Source organism: Carcharhinus amblyrhynchos, chromosome 23, assembly GCF_965287045.1.
Source record: "Carcharhinus amblyrhynchos chromosome 23, sCarAmb.v2.hapA, whole genome shotgun sequence".
Lineage (NCBI taxonomy): Eukaryota > Metazoa > Chordata > Chondrichthyes > Carcharhiniformes > Carcharhinidae > Carcharhinus > Carcharhinus amblyrhynchos.
The window spans coordinates 25,874,393-25,893,894 of record NC_137346.1 but is presented as its reverse complement, the minus strand read 5'-3'; the positions used below and the strand labels follow the sequence as shown (position 1 = coordinate 25,893,894).

At 43.2% G+C, this 19,502-nt stretch overlaps 1 protein-coding gene across 2 annotated transcripts in view; it reads right to left on the bottom strand.

The window, feature by feature from the left end:
• Nucleotides 1-12,910: 12,910 nt before the first annotated feature.
• rabgef1 (RAB guanine nucleotide exchange factor (GEF) 1) overlaps nucleotides 12,911-19,502 on the bottom strand; it is a 47,292-nt gene continuing 40,700 nt past the window's right edge. For both annotated transcript variants that reach the window (XM_080210974.1, XM_080210975.1), the window contains 2 exons: nucleotides 18,640-18,896; nucleotides 12,911-17,665 (listed from right to left, as the gene is read on the bottom strand). In XM_080210974.1, coding sequence (XP_080067100.1) covers nucleotides 17,267-17,665; nucleotides 18,640-18,896 — 656 coding nt within the window. In that variant the 3' untranslated portion in view covers nucleotides 12,911-17,266. The remainder of the gene's footprint in view (nucleotides 17,666-18,639; nucleotides 18,897-19,502) is intronic.

Genomic DNA, 19,502 nt, shown 5'->3' with positions numbered 1-19,502 from the left:
GCCAGATGGGACTCTCCGGGAATGGGCAGAGCCCCTGTTATCCTGTTCCACCCGGTACATTTCAGCACCCCCCTGTGTGGGTCTTTGGGTGGCAGTGGCGAGGAGACCCCCCCACCTCCCTTCCTGATCTCTGATGCTCGGCACTCCCGAATTTGGACTGGGGGGGTTCTCCGGACCTATGGAGTGCCCAACTGTCTGGGGCAGGACAGGGGACTGAGCCCACCCCCGCCCTCGGGCCCAGGAACCAGGGAGGAGCCCAGGAGGAACCCCTCCTCCGCCAATGCTGGGGGTGGGATTGGGTGGGAGTTAGGTCTGGTTGGCGGCTCCATACGTACTGCGGCAGGAGGCTTGGAGGCGAAGGGCGATTTCCCTGAGGAGGAGGAGAGCTGCTCGGTGGTGGGCACGGGGACGGTTTCAGAGTCTACCTGGAGCGAGGTGGGGGACTCCTTCATACCCCCCACCGAGTCGTTCCTCATCCCCTCAGGGGAACTCAGGGCATTTATAAAAGACCACTCTGGTCACCCTGACAGCATCTGACTGGCCCTCGACCATTGGTCAGACCTGGCACTGCTGGTCCGGCCAATGCAGGCCTGCTCACAGGTGGCACTGGACCCGGACAAAAAAGAGCAGCATCAGGTTCAGGAGCTCCTCACTGGGCTCATGGCGGAGTGGACTGGTGCATCTCGCACACTTAGATATGGTGATGGTGGCACTAAGCTACTGATATAAAGGTGACTGTAGCCAGCCTCAACGTCAATGGCAGCAGCGAGCCACTCCGTGGGTTCCTGACGGGAAGTATGCGGAGTGTTTCCCGCAAGAAACCCAAAGCATTCCGGGAGATGAAGCCCGATGGCTCCTGGAGTGGCGAGAGGGGGTCTACATGAGCCAACTGACGCCCGCTTCTAGTTGGGTGGCTATATTGTTGGCCCCACATTTCCAGCCAGAGACCTTGGGGGTCAGTGAGCCTGCGGCAGGCTGATTGCTGTGAGGGGAGTGTGGTCATTCATTTCCTGAACATCTACACCCCAACCGCTGGACCGCAGCAAACAACTTTCGAGAAAGTGTCCGCTCATCTCAACACCATCACGGGGGGACAAACGCATCACCCTCGGGGGGATTTGAACTGCACCCTCGAGGTACAGGACGGCACCGACCCCTGGCTGCGTGCCCCGGAGGTGGTGAAGTTGCGCGACCTACTCAGGACCCACGACTTGGTGGACGTCTGGAGACATCTCCATCCTGGCTCCAGAGCTTTCACTTACTTGAAACCTGGAGGTGGAGCGTCCAGACCCGACCACCTTTATGTTTCGAGGGTGCACGTGTCCGGTGTGCCGTCGGCCTCCATGCGGCAGGTGCCGAACACGGACCACCACCTGGTGTGGGTGGAGTTTGTTCTGTCTCGTGCCTGGGGTGGGATGGGGGGGGTCACTTTAACAACACGCTGCTGGAGGACGAGCACTTCCTGGACTCATTTCGTCAATTCTGGGCCGGCTGGAGAGGGAAGTGGGGAGGCTTCCCCTCCTTGAGGCTATGGTGGGACGTGGGCAACGCTCACATGTGTATCTTCTGTCAGGAGTGTGTGAGGGGGTCGGCAAAGAGGCTGTGAGCAGTTGGAGAAGGAGGTGTTTGACCTGGAGGCATACCTCAGTCAGCCTGACACGGACCTGGCCCTGAGCTGGAGTACAGGGAGAAGAAAGGTACGCGGCAGGATCTGCAACTCATCGGGTCCCGTAGCGTGAGGTGAGGACCTGGAGCACGGGTCCCCCTTCTTCTACTCGCTGGAGAAAGGTCAGGGTAACCGTCAGCAGCTCCTCACACTGCTGGCCGATGACGGGGCCCCGTCTCAAATCCGGAGGGCATCAGGGCGATTGCCCAGGATTATTATACCATCCCTCTTCTCTCTGGATCTATCCAGCGAGGATGCCCGTACAGTTTTGTGGGAGGGCCTGCCGCAGGTCAGCCCGGAGGGCGCCTGCAGCTTGGGGCCCCGATCAGCCTGGCCGAGCTGACTGGCACCCCCGACGGCCTCCAACGGGGCAAGACCCTGGGGCTGGACGGGCTGACTGTGGAGTTCTTCAGGGTGCTCTGGTATGTTCTGGGGAACAACTATGTAGGGGTTCTGGGAGAGAGCATCGCAACCAGGGAGATGCCCCTCTTGTGGCGCAGGGCCATCATTGCCCTGCTGCCCAAGAAGGGGGATCTCCGTGACCTAAAGAACTGGCGCCCAGTCTCCCCCCTCAGAACGGACTACAAAATCTTTGCCAGGGCTATAGCTTCACGCCTTCGCTCCGTCTTGAACCACATGATCCACCCTGACCAGTCCTACACAGTCCTGGGCAGGTCGATCCACCCTGACCAGTCCTACACAGTCCTGGGCAGGTCGATCCACCCTGACCAGTCCTACACAGTCCTGGGCAGGTCGATCCACCCTGACCAGTCCTACACAGTCCTGGGCAGGTCGATCCACGAGATCTACATCTCATCCCAGACCTTATCCACCATTCCCAGAGAGCTGGTCTGTCGATTGCCTTCCTGTCTCTCAATCAGGAGAAGGCGTTTGACAGGCTGGATTACGAGTGCTTACTCAGAACTCTGTGGGCGTTCGGATTCAGGACACATTTTGTCACCCGGATCCAATTACTGTACTCTGCTGCAGAGCGTCTGACGGCACCCCTTCGCTTTGGGAGAGGAGTGCAGCAGGGTGCCCCTTGTCCAGCCAATTGTATTCTATATGCGCGGAACCATTCCTGTCCCTCTTGCGGAGGAGGTTGTCGGGTTTGGCTCTGTGAGGCCCAGACGTAGGGGTGATCCTATTGGCTTATGCCGATGATATGCTCCTCATATTCATGGACCCGACTGACCTGCGGAGGGTGCGAGGATGCCAGGCGGTGTACTCTGCTGGGTACTCTGCCAGGGTCAACTGGGCCAAGTGCTCCGGGCTCCTGGCTGGTCCATGGCAGACAGACTCCCTTCCAGAGGAGCTCGGGCCTTTCGCCTGGAACAGGACCAACCTCCTCTACTTGGGGCCCTTTTCTGTCCAGCCGAAGCATTTTGGCCGGCGAACTGGCAGGAGCTGAAGGCCAAAGTCTCTGCTTGCCTGAGCCGCTGGACAGGACTGCTCCAAGCGCTGTCTTACAGGGCAACAGTTCTCATCATAAACCAGCTCCATGTTGTGGTACCGATTGGTCACATTGACCCCCTCCCCCTGGCTTTGTCACCAATATAGTAAGAAGTTTCACAACACCAGGTTAAAGTCCAATAGGTTTATTTGGTAGTAAACGCCGCTAGCTTTCGGGGTTTGCCCCTTCGTCTGGTGTTCACCAGGCATCTCCACATCTTTATCACCAATATCCAGAAAACCCTTGTCCGGTTCTTCTGGGACAACCGACTGCACCGGGTCTCTGCCAAGGTTCTACATCTCTGAATTAGGGAGGGTGGACAAGGTCTGGTGTGCGTCCACACACAGGAAGCGACCTTTCGCCTCCAGACCCTGCAGAGGTACCTTTACATCGAGCCTCCTCCACAATGGTGTGCCCTGGCGACGTATTCCTTTCACCAGTTGCATGGCCTGAATTACAATGTGCAGCTCCTGCACATCAATCTGGGGCGTATTCCCACCTCCTTGCGGGAGTTGCCCGTCTTTTACCAGGACTCCCTCACGGTCTGGAACATGGTCACCTTGCAATGCAGCTCTCTCCCGTCAGGAGTAGCAACTCTTGGGCGAAAACCGCTGCTCAGGAATCCGCTCCTCCAGCTGTATAACTTCAGGTGGCTGGTGGAGAGGAGGGCTGGGAATGCCGGTGTGACCAGGATCGGGAACGTGCTGGATGGTGGAGAAACAGGCTGGATGAGGCCCCGCATGCTGGCTGAGCGTGCGGGAGTGGCATGCTGGCTGAGCCATCCAAAACCTTAGGGATGGTGGTGCTCGGACCCGAGTGCACATGTGGTCTTGAGGCGGCGCACAAGTGCAGTGGGATCCCCTGCTGGGATGGAATTTCACATTGGCCCAAAGCCTAGACAACTCACCCCCCACCCCCTCCCCGCCACCCACCCCTCCACCCCGGCTGGGTCAGGTGCCCAATAGCATGTGCCACCTCATGGATGTGTGTATGTCCTTTGCTAGCGCACGGAGTCGGCTACTGCACACCTTTCACTATTGCGTCCTCACCTGTCGCCCGGATACACCTTGGCGGGCCTTGTTGCTGCTGGGTGGCGCAGGTCCCCAGTGGAGGTCCGTCTATGGACCTTGGGTGAAGGGTGTTGCACGCAGCAGTTCCATACAACTGTAGGTTTTTCCGGTTCACAAGCTCCCAAGCATGCCCTTTTTGTGGTCTTGTGGAGTCCGTGGACTATGTCAGTGTATATGTTATAGAGAATCCATCAAAGAAAGCTGTCCAATGTTAGCCTGAGGGATTGGACCTCCTACGCGGCTGCTTAGAATCAGCAGATGGTCAGTCTTTAAAAACTCTGTTACCAGCCTGAACAAGTTTGCCACTATAGTAACTGACTTCATTAGTGTGTAGAAGGCTATGTGGTAAAGAAGTTAGTCCAGTTTCCCAGCTGGAAACCGTAGATGAACAGGGATATCCACTTCTTGCTAAAGTCCAGGTCTGAGGCATTCAAGGCAGGCAACCCTGACCTATACAAGAAAGCCAGATATGATCTACAGAGATCCAAATATGCCAAACAACATGCCAAGATGCCACCACATCAAGCTAGAGTTCCACACAAGCCACACAGACCCCCCACTGATTATGGCAAGCTCTGCAAGGCACACAAGATGAAGGTGTGTAAAATTGCCAACATACCCCTTCCTGATGAGCTCAATGCATTCTATGCCTGTTTTGAGCAAGCATGCCCTCCACCCCAGAAGTCTTGGATGAACCTGTATCAGATGTCACCATTGTCAGAGCAGCTTTCTCGAAGGTCAACCCACAGAAAGCGACTGGCCCGGATGGGGTACTCGGACAAGCACTCAGATCCTGTGTGGACCAGCTGGGGGGGGTATTCACAGACATCTTCAACCTCTCTTTGCTACAATCCGAGGTCCCTATCTGCTTCAAGAATATGACCATCATTCCAGTACCAAAGAGTAAAAGCATGCCTTAATGACTATTGAACGGTGGTTCTAACATCCATCATTACGCAGTGCTTAGAAAATATAGTCATGGCACAATCAATTCCTACCTCCCAGATTGCCTGGACCCACTACAGTTCACCTATCACCACAACAGGTCCACAGCAGATGCCATTTCCCTAGCCCTGCACACAACCCTGGAACACCTAGATAACAATGACACATGACAGACTCCTATTTATTGATTACAGCTCAGTCTTCAACGCCATTATTCCTGCAAAACTTATCTCCAAACTCTGTGACCTGGGGCTTGGCGACTGGAGCCTGAACTTCCTAACCCACAAACCGCAACCAGTAAGGATAGGCAACAACACCACCTCCATGATTATCCTCAATATAGGTGCACCACAAGGCTGTCGCCTAAGCCCCTTACTATACTCCTTATATGCCTGTGACGGTGTGGCCAAATGTCCCTCCAAATCGATTTTCAAGTTTGCTGATGATACCATCATAGTGGGTCAGATCCCAAACAATGATAAAAGGGAGTACAGGAAAGAGATAGAGAATGTGGTGAATTGGTGCAACGACAATAATCTCTCCCTCAATGTCACCAAAATGAAGGAGACAGTCATCAACCTCAGGAAGCATAGTAGAGGACATGCCACTGACTACATCAATGGGAAAGAAGTAGAAAGTATTGAGAGCTTCATGTTTTTAGGTGTCCAGGTCACCATTAACCTGTCCTGGTTCCTCCATGCTGATGCAATCATTAAGAAAGCCCACCAATGCCTCTACTTTCTCAGAAGACTAAGGAAATTTGACATGTCAGCTACAACTCTCTCCAACTTTTACAGATGCACCATAGAAACCATTCTTTCTGGTTGCATCACAGTTTGGTACAGCTCCTGCTCTGTCTAAGACCGCAAAAGCTACAAAGCCCAATCCATCACTCAAACCACCCATTGACACTATTTACAGTTCCTAATGCCTCGGCAAAGCAGTCAGCATGATCAAGGACCACATGCACCCCGACCATACTCTCTTCCTCCACCTTCATTAGGAAAAAGATACAAAAGTCTGGGGTCACGTACCAAGCGACACAAGAACAGTTTCTTCCCTACTGTTGCCAAACTTTTGAATGGACATACCTAGCTATGTCTGTAACACTATATTCTGTACTTTGACTCCTTCTCAATGAACAGTATGCTTTGTCTGTATAGCACACAAGAAACAATAATTTTCAGTGTATGTTAATACATGTGGCAATAAATCAAATCAGACTCATAAATGTCCAGAGATCAGCTGTGAATTTTAAAATTGGCATGTGAACAGTAAAGGGTGGTGATGCACAGCAGTGAAAAATGCAAAGTAGTGAAACCACTATTGATATCATTGAAAGACTGAAAGTTCTAAGTAAAAATATTTTAAATGTAATTTGTAACAAACAAATCTGTGGTGTGACAGGAAACACAAGCTTGGAAAAAGCTTTCCTTTATTTACTTCCAGATTCCTTAGTTGTTACACAAAATGTACTCATCCTTAAAATGTGCAAAACTGAATGGTAGGATTGTTCTGACTAATCGTCATTAGCAATACTGAGTGTTTTTAAATAAAAGACAAGATTGTCAAATATAATGTGCATTTTCATAAAAAATGATATTCACGTGTTGCACATACATAGATGGGTTCTTTATTGGAAAGGGGATAAAAGTTTATGGGGAAAAGACTGGGAGAATGGGGTTGAGAAACATATCAGCCATGATTAAATGGCGGAGCAGACTTGGTGGGCCGAATGGACTAATTTTGCTCCTATTTCTTATGGTCTTACATGGTATGGCAGCTACTCCCCACTCCATATAGACCAACGTATAGTGCAAGTGGCCATCATGTCTTTTGTTGTACCTATGAAATCTTAGATACTTTCAACCAGTTTTACCCTGGTGCCCTTATTTGCAAGATGTACAAAGGGCAAACACAAGTAAAGCTGCAATAATTTATTAATAAAAATACTATTAAACCTTAAATTACCCACATTAAACAAGAGGATACCCCACATTCAAGTGTACTATCTGCAAAGATGGTTTGGTTAAACTGCAGGCCCGATTCTCTGACTCCCTCTGGTCCGTTGTCATGAAGGTGAGTCTCAATGGCAGCTTCTTCCTTCCTTCTCTGGTCAGTCTTCCGAATGGTCAAAGTCGACTCCCTCATTGAGTCTTTGCTGCTGGTGTGTCTGAGATGTGTACCTTTATCCCCCTGCCTGCCTTTCCAGAAACTTCTCTGGATTCCAGCGAATGAAGTCCCATGAGGGGGGTCCCAATATCCAGTGGGTTTCTTGATGTCTGCCTGACAGAACACTGAGGCCCTGCCCCAGTTATCCACCTCCATGGTGTTGCTTACATGTAACCTGTTGCCATGTAAGATAACTGCAGGAACTCTAGGTGACAGATAGTGTGGCTCGATCTGGGTTTCTAACAATAAACTTGTGCCTTTCAATGGGATGTGATGATCTCCTGCTGGGTCTCAGTAGAGTGCAAGATTTTTGATGGGTGATTGATGGAACAGATTCAGGCATGTTTCTGTGCCTTTGTATATTTGACCTTAGTCAAGTCTGCCCTGCCTGAGGTTTGACTGTGTTTGATTTTAATATACCCAATTCTTTAATTTAGGATATCCAATTTAATCAGTCTTAAACTGGACCCTGATTATATTGCCACATCTTGCTTTGCTCAATTTAGATGCTGAAAATGGAACATGCCTTTTCCCTGCTACCAACAGAGCCTGTCCAAAGGTCCTGAAGATAGGCAGCTAGGAGAAGTCATTGGCTTTTCCATAACTCCGATTCCAGCCTTACTCCACTGTCAATACTTCCTATTGAAAGATTGGATGATAAGCTCCCCTTTGCTGATTGGCCATTTGTCATACACACCTCCTGATTTTTCTTTCCCCTGATTTTTCATCCTTTAATTGTCTAACTAGATTTTCAGTCTGTAAGATTAGTGTTGATTTTAATCATCTCTAACCCCAATATTGAGTAATGTGGAGATGCCAGTGTTGGACTGGGGAAAACACACAGTAACACCAGGTTAAAGTCCAACAGGTTTATTTGGTAGCAAAAGCTACTAGCTTTGCAGCGCTGCCCCTTCATCAGGCGAGTGGGAGTTCTGTTCACAAACAGAGCATATAAAGACACAAACTCAATTTACAGAATAATGATTGGAACGCAAGTCTTTACAGGTAATCAAGTCTTAAAGGTACAGACAATATGAGTAGAGCAAGATTAAGCACAGGTTAAAGAGATGTGTATTATCTCCAGACAGGACAGTTAGTGAGATTCTGCAAGCCCAGGCAAGTTGTGGGGGTTACAGATGGTGTGACATGAACCCAAGATTCAATATTGAAAGCACTGCTCTCCAGGAGTAATCCCCCCCTTGCAGGGGGATTTGGCTTATTGGTGACAATAATCATCAGAACTGGAAGAAAATCCTCTTTCAAATTCATGGGACTGCATGACTTATGTCACAGCCAGTGTGGGGACTGCGTGGAATGAATTGTACCTGCATTACTATGTGGGGCACAAGGGTTACTTTGGTCATAACTTCCTGGGGTTTGAGTTCAGGCTGGATGGCAAAGTTGGGTCAGAATGTCCAGAGCTCACAACATGGGTGTAAATCCAAAGCTTAGAGAGTTCAGAGATGGAGGGAAGAAAACTGGCCCGAAGTTCTGGGCCTCAGTGTTGCTGCTGAACGTCTCCAGAGTCAATATAAGGTAATAGCAACAGCAGTAACCCTCCTGTACAACTCCCTGCCCGCAAAAATATACAACTCCCAACATTCTTTTCTCATAAACAGATATTTCAAGGTTTTTGAAGCTCAAAGGTCCCAGGGTCTAAAGCAACATCAATATCACCAAACACCCTGTTGCATTTGCCAACTGAACATTAATTTCTTGGGTGTGATGTCCTGAGCTTGTGAAATGCAATGTAGTATTTGCATTCCCTGCTAACAGAATTTATAGCACAAATAGAGACAATTTGGCCCATCTCATCTTTGTTGGTACTCAAGATCCAGATATGCCTTCTCCCCCTCTCCTTGATCACACTATCAGGGTACCCTCTGCTTCTTTCTTGCCCCCGTGTTCATCAACTTCCTTGAATGTATAATAAAATCAGAATGATTTCTATGGTACAGAAAAATATGTTCCAGCTAGTTTCCTTTATTAACCATTTACATCTATTCCCCAGTGATAGTTTCTCTATCCCTGCCTGGGCACTTGGATGAAGTTTGGAGTTTAATCAACACTTGCAGTTAAGTATTAAATGCAAATATCAGCTTTTTAAAAAGCGATTTAAGATTCCCTCTACATATTCCCTCAAGTCTATTTAAGATACTGGTAAATGGGATTGGGCAAGTAAGTTGGATGTTTCTCATGTGTTGGTGAGACTTGATGGGCCAAAGCGCCTCTACTGATTCTGTGAACAAATTCCCAGACAAATACAGAAAATGCTGAAAAACCTCAGTAGATCTAACAGCATCTGTGGGGAGAGAATAGAGCCAACATTGACCCTTCATCAGAACAAATTGGTGGAGATTTATACTGTGAGTAGGGGAGAGGGCTGCTGGAATGGGACCAAGGGAATGTAAATGAGGATGCAGAAAGCTGAGAAAGGTGCTATAAGTGTCCATTAAATGATCAGAATTCATGAGTGGCAGAGTAAGAGGTGCAAATTGTTAGAGCAATGTGGCAGTTGGCCTGAAGGAGGGTCAGGGAAGGGGCAAGAAGGGGAGCTGGAATGGAAAGTGGAAAAATGGAGGTGAGAAAGAGGGATGAATGAGAACAAACAAAATAAATGGAAGTGGGGTGAAGGTGGAGGGGACAGTTCATGCTCTGAAGTTGAACTCAGTGTTTAGTCCAGAAGACTGTAAAATGTCCAATAGAAAATGAGGTACAGTTCCTCCAGTTTCCATGGGGTTCAATAGAACATTGCAAAAGGCCAAGGACGACATATGTTGATTAATCCTCTCTAACCCCAATATTGAATGATGTGGAGATGCCAGCATTGGACTGGGGTAAATAAACACAGTAAGAAGTCTCACAACACCAGGTTAAAGTCCAACAAGTTTATTTGGTAGCAAAAGCTACTAGCTTTTGCAGCGCTCCCCTTCATCAGGTGAGTGGGAGTTCTGTTCACAAACTCAATTTACAATATAATGGTTGGAATGCGAGTCTTTACAGGTAATCAAGTCTTAAAGGTACAGACAATGAGAGTAGAGAAAGGTTAAGCACAGGTTAAAGAGCTGTGTATTGTCTCCAGACAGGACAGTTGGATTAGTGAGGTTAGAGAGGATTAAAATCAACACGGATGTGAATGTGAGAGCAGGATGTGTTGAAGTGACAAGTGACAGGAAGGTCAGGGTCCTGTTTGCAGATGGATTGAATTCCCAACACTGAGGTTGTATTCAAACTAATAATAATTCATTTCCAGTATATTTAATGACCTCACAACATTGTTAGCAGAAGAATAACTAGTTTGTTAAATTTTAGCCAGAGGTAAATAACATGTACACAGGATAAACATTTTTGTGATACAAAAGCAGCTTTAACACCAATAGCTTAATTTAAAAAAAACCCTAAGATACTGCCTAAATATATCCTTTAAATGTTTCAAAGAGCCGTAGCTTGATCAACAAATAGCAAATGAGTAAATAACCAAATACTCTGATTTTGTCATACACTTCCTCATCACCGTGGTCCACTCTTCACTCTTGGAGAGGCAATGGCCTAGTGGTAATATTGTTAGACCATTAATCCAAAAATTAATATTCTGGGGACCTGGATTCAAATCCTGTCATGGCAGATGGTGGAATTTGTATTCCATAAAAAAAACCTGGAATTAAGAATCTACTGATGGCCATGAAACCATTGCTGATCATCAGAAAAACCCATGTGGTTCACTAATGCCCTTTAGGGGAGGAAATCTGCCATCCTTCCCTACTCTGGCCTGCATGTAACTCCAGAGCCACAGCAATGTGGTTGATTTTCATAGACCCTTGGGCAACCAAGGACGGGCAATAAATGTTGGCCAGCCAGCAACGCCTATGCCTCACTAATAAATAAAAAAACATTTTCAATCAGCCCCACAATACACAGCACCTTACAATAGCAGCACAGGGGATATTACACCTGCTCTTTTACTGCCCCTCTCCCCCCAAGGCCACAAATACATATTTGAGGTGCAACAGTGATTTGCTTAATTTCTTTCAATTTAGTTCACAGGATTCACTGCTCACTGTGTTGACTCCTCTCCATCGAGGAAACCAAACATACATTGACTCCAACTTCCAATCACCTGTCACTTTAATTTTCTGCTCCATTCCTCAGCCTGGTACACGATTTCCATGAAGCTAACATAAACCTGAGGAGCAGTACTTGGGCGATTTTAGACTTTACATGGAGTTTGATTATTTCAACCTCTGCTATCTTTTTTGTTTGTTTTCAGATGTTGGAAAAAGATATGGTATTTTCCCCAATAAGAACTCCATTGACACATTTAGTTTTGTTCCATTATCACCTCTTGTGCTTTTCGTCTTGCACCATCTGTTTTAAGTTTAATCTCTCTAGTCTTCCACTTTATTCACTTATTTTCCTCCATTCCACCTTTTCCCTGCCATTTGTTTTAAACCCGTTACATCTCCTATTTTCCCCAGTTGTAATTGAAGTTTAATGACCTGAAGTGCTAACTTTGTTTTTCCTCTCTCTATAAATGCTGCGAACTGTATAATGTATTCTTAGAGTTTCTACTGACCCCACACAAAAAAAACCAACCTGTTGAATACCTGAGGGACAAAAGTAATTTACCTGATGGCATTCCAGGAAGTGGTTGCCATATTTAAGAAGCTGCACACTTCCACATCACATTTTTCACCTTCCTGCCATTCAGCCTCCACCTCCAAAGGCACTTCTGACCTGCCATGCAATATGCAATGAAGCCAAACCACAGATTCCAGCAGAATAGCCACATACACCATAGATGAGTGGAAGTATCATTCTGTCTGTATTAAACATCCCCCAAATGCTACAGCCTTTTGGCTAAGATCAAGTGTAGTCTTCGCATCCTTCACTTGGTTGAAATCATGAGGTTACACAGTCTTCACTGGAAGCAATGCCTGTTCCAATCAAGTTGGATCATGTAGGTCAAGCCCAAGACAGGAAGTGGGATGTCTGTCTTGCCAGCTTGGATCTGGAATGTCTCACTTGGAATTGGATTTTGATTGGATTAAATTGGATATATATATAAAAAAAATCCCCCAAGTGTCTCCAAGGAAATTCAAGGTACATGTTTTTAAATAGTGTGGGACTAGGGGTATAGGTATCCAGAACCAATTAGGATAGGTTACACGTTTGCTCTGCGTATGTGAAAAAGAGATGGATGTTCAAGTGATGTCTTCCAAAATTAAACAGCACAGATCAAAATTTTTAAGCAAATAATCCATTATATGACACAGAAAGGATAATTGTGAAGGTTGTTATAATTGTAAGATACCAATGTTAGTGAGCTGGAAAATTACTGTCGACAAAGAGGGGTGATCAGCATCAATGGGAGGTATGGGTGGGGCATTAGGAGTGTTGGCCTCATTTAGCTCAGTTGGCTAGGTTCCTGTATTGGCTGAGGAAGTTTTCAGGGCCTTACTTTTAGTTGTGTTCAGCACTCCTTGGACAATGAGGACGTTACACAAGATGTGGAGATGCCAGCGTTGGACTGGGGTAAACAGTAAGAAGTTTCACAATACCAGGTTAAACTCCAATAGGTTTATTTGGTAGCACAAGCCACTAGCTTTGAGTGCTGCTCTTTCATCAGGTGAGTGGGATTTTAGTTTACAAACAGGGCATATAAAGTCAAAACTCAATTTGCAAAAATTTTATAAATTGAGTGTGTCAAAATTGCTATTCCTAATCATTCAATATCAAGCAAACATTTTCAAAAATAATTGAATTTCTCAAACACCATTTAATTTTCTTTTATTATGGCAATGTCAAACTATATCCTTTTAAATCGGATTTCAAATATTACTGCTGGTTCAAAAAATTCTGAACTATTTCACATCTTGACATTAAACCAAAGTCTTACACACTTCAAATATTGAAATAGGCGCAATCTAATGGCTACAAACTGCAATTCATCCTCTAAGAAACAAGTCATTGCTTAATATTTTAAAAAATCATGTAGATACACTCAAAATATATTCAGTTTGGACTCCTACAGATTATTGTAATAACACTTGTACAAGATGGAATGAAAACAGGCATATTCAATATAGATGATACTTTAAATCACAACATTGATTTTAGCTACAGAAAAATGTTCAACAGAAAATAAATAGAAATGTCAGTTACACCAATTAAGCAGGTTTTTCTGATTCATTTGAGATATTGAGGAGCTTTTACATCTCCAAATTCAATAGGTGACTAGGAAACCAACAGCTGTTATGGTAAGTTTTCACACAGTGTTATATATTGTTCAAACATCGATTGATGAGCCAAAATTCAGCCTATTTAAGAGATTTTATCCAATACCGTGACCTTATACTATGTGACCTGAACTGATTGAATGTGCTCTATCCCTTCCAAATAGTGTTATGTAGAGTGCACAACCCATGGTTCCAGGGCGAGAAAAGGCACAGACTATGCCAACAATTAAAATTAATTCAAACCATTGCTCGATCAGCAAGTGGCAGACAAATCAGAACATTCCACATTGGCTCACACGGCAGCTGATAAAGTGGCAGTTTGAATTACAAGATCAAATTTTAGTTTTCTAGCATTTGATGTGGTGGTTTTTCACTCTTTTGTTGCTTATTCTTCCAATCAATTTTCCCCAAAAGGTTCCCCCCCACCCCCCCCTCCCCCAAATTCCACATGCCTGATTTGCATCCTCCATATTCAATCTTGGAGTATTTTCAGAGCACTTACTGAGAAACTGTTCTTCCACAAATGAAAACGCCAAGTACTCTGAGGTCGGGAAAGGTTAGTTTTAATATTTACTGTACATCTCTCAAATTAACAAGTAGCAAAATATTAAAAATAATCTCAGGAGACCAGCACACAGGGCATGACCAAAACTACCTACTTAAAAAGTTGGGTAATATTTGGAAGGATTTTTACATTTAAATGTGTTGTCATTCTGGAAATTTAATCCTGATCATTTTTCTGTGCTTGTATTATTTGTGCAAATTACATTGAAGATAAATTAAACTCATAGGATTCTCAACTAATATGGGAAAGTTGGAAAGGGCAAGCCAAGAGTAATCCTTGTAATGTTTTGCATTCTAAAGTAGCAATTGATGAACCAGTTGATGAACAGCTCTGACATACATACTGACCCAGTGAGAAGTCTCAACACCAAGTCCAACAGGTTTATTTGGTAGCAAACACCACTAGTTTTCAGGGCTCTGCCCCTTTGTCAGGTGAGTGGGAGTTCACAGCCCTGAAAGCTAGTGGCATTTGCTACCAAATAAACCTGTTGGACTTTAATCTAGTGTTGAGAGACTTCTTTCTGTGTTTACCCCAGTCCAACGCTAGTACCTCCACATCATGCATACTGACGACAGAGCTCACCAAGTGAGGGAAAAGAATTGCTTGCATAAGAAACGTTTCTTCAGTGAAGTGACTTATGGTGTGGTTTAATCTCAATTTTGTCTATTTCAAAAACAAATGCGATCATTTTCTGCAAATTCACTAGAAGGGACTCATAGGTGCAACCACCACCACCAACCCCACCACCCCCCCAACCCACATGAAATTGGATATGCAAAAATGAAAAGCCAACTTCCACAAATTAAGAACATTACCCTTTATCTGCATGTGCCTTAATCTCAAGGGTTCAAAATCAAAATATGAACAATTAAAAAAGTCATCAAGCTGTGCATGAAGTGGTTATTCTATACAGAAATCATTTTAAAATCTTATGATACAGCCACTAGACCAGTTTAATTTTTAATACAAGTGGCAACAATGCCAAGTCTACTGCACTTCACTGATTAAGTTACAGAATTAGCTATCACGAAATATTATGAATGCATGTAGATCAAGTTAAAACCTACTTCAAGTTGTAACAAATATTTTTGGGTTGTGTATTAATTATAAACTGTTAAATTTAATGCAACTCAAATATGGCAATTTGGTTTCTAAGTGGTTCCAGTTCTCTGCAACATAAAGTAGAATATTTTTCACTGCAGATAAATTATAGAAAGTTATTTTATGCACCCACTGCCGTAAGCTGATGGACCAATTAGCAAAATTTCATACCACAGTGCTTGTCTGTTTTTACAATTATATGCAAAAAATCTCAACCATAAATGAAATTGTATTCTTTCCAAAAAAAAGTAAATTCTATAAAAATTGTTTATCCTGAAAAAAATGGACAGTTGTCCTTTAGTTATTGACAATTGTTTCTCCTTAAAATAGATCAAAAAGTTCAGGAGGAAGTTTTAATAACATTTATAAATATCCTCCACATGAAAGCTATATGGAACATTTAGTATTATTCAACCCTCCAGTACCTTGCCAAAGTGCTTAATTTTTATACAACTTTAGGTGTCAATAAACAACACACCATTTGACAGCTAGCACATCACAGCAAAGACTGACCTTGCCCTCAGCAAATAACTACTCAGCACACATTCCATCAGGGCTAATGGACAACACTCTCAAATGTAAATACTGGCTTATGCCAGGGTACTGAAGTCAACTGTTAAGTTCTTTACTGCTTCAATTGACAGCAGCGAACTCAAGACCAGAATGAAAATTTTAAAAATTGCTTTTATAAAGCACCTTTGACAACCTCAGGACCTCCCAATGCATTTCACAACCAATGAAATACTGAGATAGTTTGTGGAATGCTAAAGGTTATATTATGTGGATTTAGCTATACCTCATGGAGAAGCAATCAAATTAATTGTACTGAAACTTGAAATAAAAAAGTTAATTGTGGAGTCATGGAGCTTTGATGTGATGTGATGAAGTGTTGCAACAGACTACTATATTTTACTCTGAACATAAAATGTACAGTGCCTAAGTTTAAATAGATATGTTACTGTTTCCAATAAAATATTGTTAGAATATGCTTCCATGTAAGTAAATTGTTCTGGAGACTTAAATGTAATGAAAACAGGCAGATATTTTAAGTCAAAATGATAAATGCAAATATGCAATTTGGAAAATTTAGCAACGGAAAAAACTGCAAGATAACCAAACCAGAGTGTATGAAACAAGCACTTATTAAGATTCACAGCTGGGCCATACAAGAACATCCTCCAACTAGATCATCTTAATTACTGATTTGTTTTCAAAAATTGAGAAATAAAGGAGTTGGCAAATATGATAAATTTAAATAGCCTATTTCTTTTTGCATGATAGAACACGAGATGAAAAGATGAATGCTTTGTCCTTTACTCTAAGGGGTCATCTTACATTGTACCTCAAATTATCAAAACGGAGTGCAATGAGGAACAAATATTATTTACAATGAAACAATATATTTCGGTTAAGATTACTAAGTAAATACTAATGTTACTTATTTTTCAAAAGACTGAATCATGGAGTGGATCGGAAAACACTGATGAAAATCCCAGAATTGCACGCATTAAACACAATGTGCATTTATTTGCTACTTTCAACTAGAATCCCTGAATATTTAAGGTTCTCATTGATGACATCAAGGAAAAAAGTATACAGAACTTAGCAAATATAAAATATACCTTGAAATGTGCAAACCAGAATTAAAAAGGGAAAACAAAGATTTATTCCGGGTGCTGGGAATCTAAAATGAAAATGAAAATACAGAAAAATCTCAGCCGGTCAGGTTACATCTCACTGAAGATTCTGCCCAACGTGCTGAGGGTTTCCCTTATTTTCTGGTTTTTATTTCACATTAAAAAAGGTACTAATTGTAATATTACAATTTTGATCTCAAAAAAAATTCAGAGGTCAGGCCTTAACTTTTGAAGTAAGTAGCTTTTGGTATATATCTCCAATAGATGTATACCTTCCAGCTGATGTACAAATATTACTTCAAGCATTTCACAACATCATTAGTTTGAACACATTATGTATGTTCCAGAACCATAGTCACCAGTCAACAGATTGAACTTCAGAGCAAAATTAGCTCAGGTTTAATATTCAGTTTAAATTCTTTCAGCCAACAAACATTTGTGGCTGGATGGGTGGTGGAAGTTTGTCATTTTCTACATTGTCAGAATCGATTGCAGCCACTGGTTGGCCTCTAGGCTTGATATCAAGCGGATATTTCTCAATAATGTCTTCAACCTCTTTGGTTACGCCTTCACTCCAATCAATTAGGTCTTTTTCAAGCTGCTTGGCATCTGACAGGAGTTTTTGCTGTCTCTCATTCAGCTGCGAAATAAGATTCAAGTTTTTGTACATTTGTTTAAGTCCTGGGCATGTGTCAGGGGACCACTCCTCAGAGTCCTGCTTCTTAGGAGATGCTTGGCCAGACATGTAGCGATCAAAATCTTCCTGAGTCAGATTCAAAGATTGGGCATCCAATTTTTCAATAAAGGCAACTGCGCAACACTGTAAACAAGATAGGTGTCACATATTTAAAAATCATCCAAATTATAAATTAAAATCAACATTTCACGTTAAACTACTTTTTCTGTGCATTCACATGCTCATTAAATCTCAGCAAGAACCAAAGTAATGCTTTGCTAAACATAATTACTTCAAGGGATTACTTCAAGCCTATAACTTGTCATGTTCGCATCTTAACTTCGCTCTTAGCTAAGGGAAAGTGCACACTCATTGAACAGATGATATTCATTCTACGTACAATTAGTTTTAAAAATCTTGTACCCTTTAGCAATAATAAAACATTGCTGGAACAGGTTTGGGATCTATTTCCCCCATAACTCAAGGGGCTTGTGCACGAAATGGGAGACCCACCATGAATCATTGCTGAAAATTAAGTTTATATAGAGTCTGCTGTCCCTTTACACCAACTCTTTCCTCTTTAAAATTCACACATTGTTGAACAGTCAGTATTAGCCCAGAAGGCATCTGGTATTGCATTAGGATCCCACATCACATATAAAATGTAGCAATTACTTTCCTGCAATTGACAAAGAGGCTGGTCACTAATGAAATACAACCCCCCTATTGCTTCAGAACGCCTGCGTGAAGATGCATATGCAACATCCCCATTCCATGGATAGACTATTTTTCCATTATTACTGTAGTGCAGCAAATTAGGCAGCAATAATTCAACTCAAATCTTAAAAGTCTAAGCTGCTAAAGACCATCTTCTCCCCCCCCCCACAAATTCAAAGTTTGGCCAAAGAGCTGATAATTGCTACAACCCGAATTCTCCACATACATTAAACAAGCTTTAAATTAAGAATATGTTTAATTGAAATTATCACCAGGTTCATAACACTGATTTATAATTTCTTGAAATTAATTCATGTGCATTAGTCATATGAGCCAGATATCACAGGCTTGACATTTTTTTTTAAGAGGATTCTAAATACATCTTTTGTCAGACCACTTACTAGATTTGTAAAATAATATCCATCTTCACCAGTCATTAATCTGCTTGGATTGCAGAATCGTGTAATGTACTGGATGTTTGATTGTAACCGTGGTGGATTAGCCTTCAAAACAATGTAGATAAGTGTGGGCAAGAAGTCATCAGCAGAAGCAGGCTCATTCTTTGTGATCTTTATAGCATTGAATATTTGTTTGCTGCATTTTGTGATGCAGGTCAACTTGTCACGTGGAACACGTCTTGAATCCATTTCAATTACAGCTGTAAAAATTCACAAAATTAACTACATTATTAGGATAGTTTTACCATGTTTAGTTTCCTTTTGTTCCTAAAACAATAGTCAATACATTGTTTGAACATTTGGTGGCGCCAAATTTCAATTCACGATAACAAAGGGGTTGAAATCTATCTTGGACAGTGACAGCAAATGGGTGACACTGGATCAGTTACCCATTGTACACAATTCTGACATATAATTCCACTGACTGCAAATGATCAAATACTGCAGTTTTAAGCCAATGTCCATGATGCATTTATACCCTTTGGCTTAGTTGGTAGTGTTCTCTTCTCCAAGTCTCAAACTTGCAGATTGAAATCCCACTCTTGGACTTGAGCTTAAAAATCTAAAAATCAAGTTATGAGACAATGTTGTATTCTTCCCTTTCAGATGAGAAGTTAAACCATGGCCTCATTTGCCCCTCAGGTGGAGTAAAAGCTTAAAGTCACTATTTTGAAGAATTATTTTAGTGTCCTGAGCAATAGATTTATCCCTCAAATCAACATCATAAATACAGACTCCCTAGTTATTAATATACTACTGTTTGTGGGAACTAACTGTGCAATTTAGCTAACATTTTTCCAGCACTA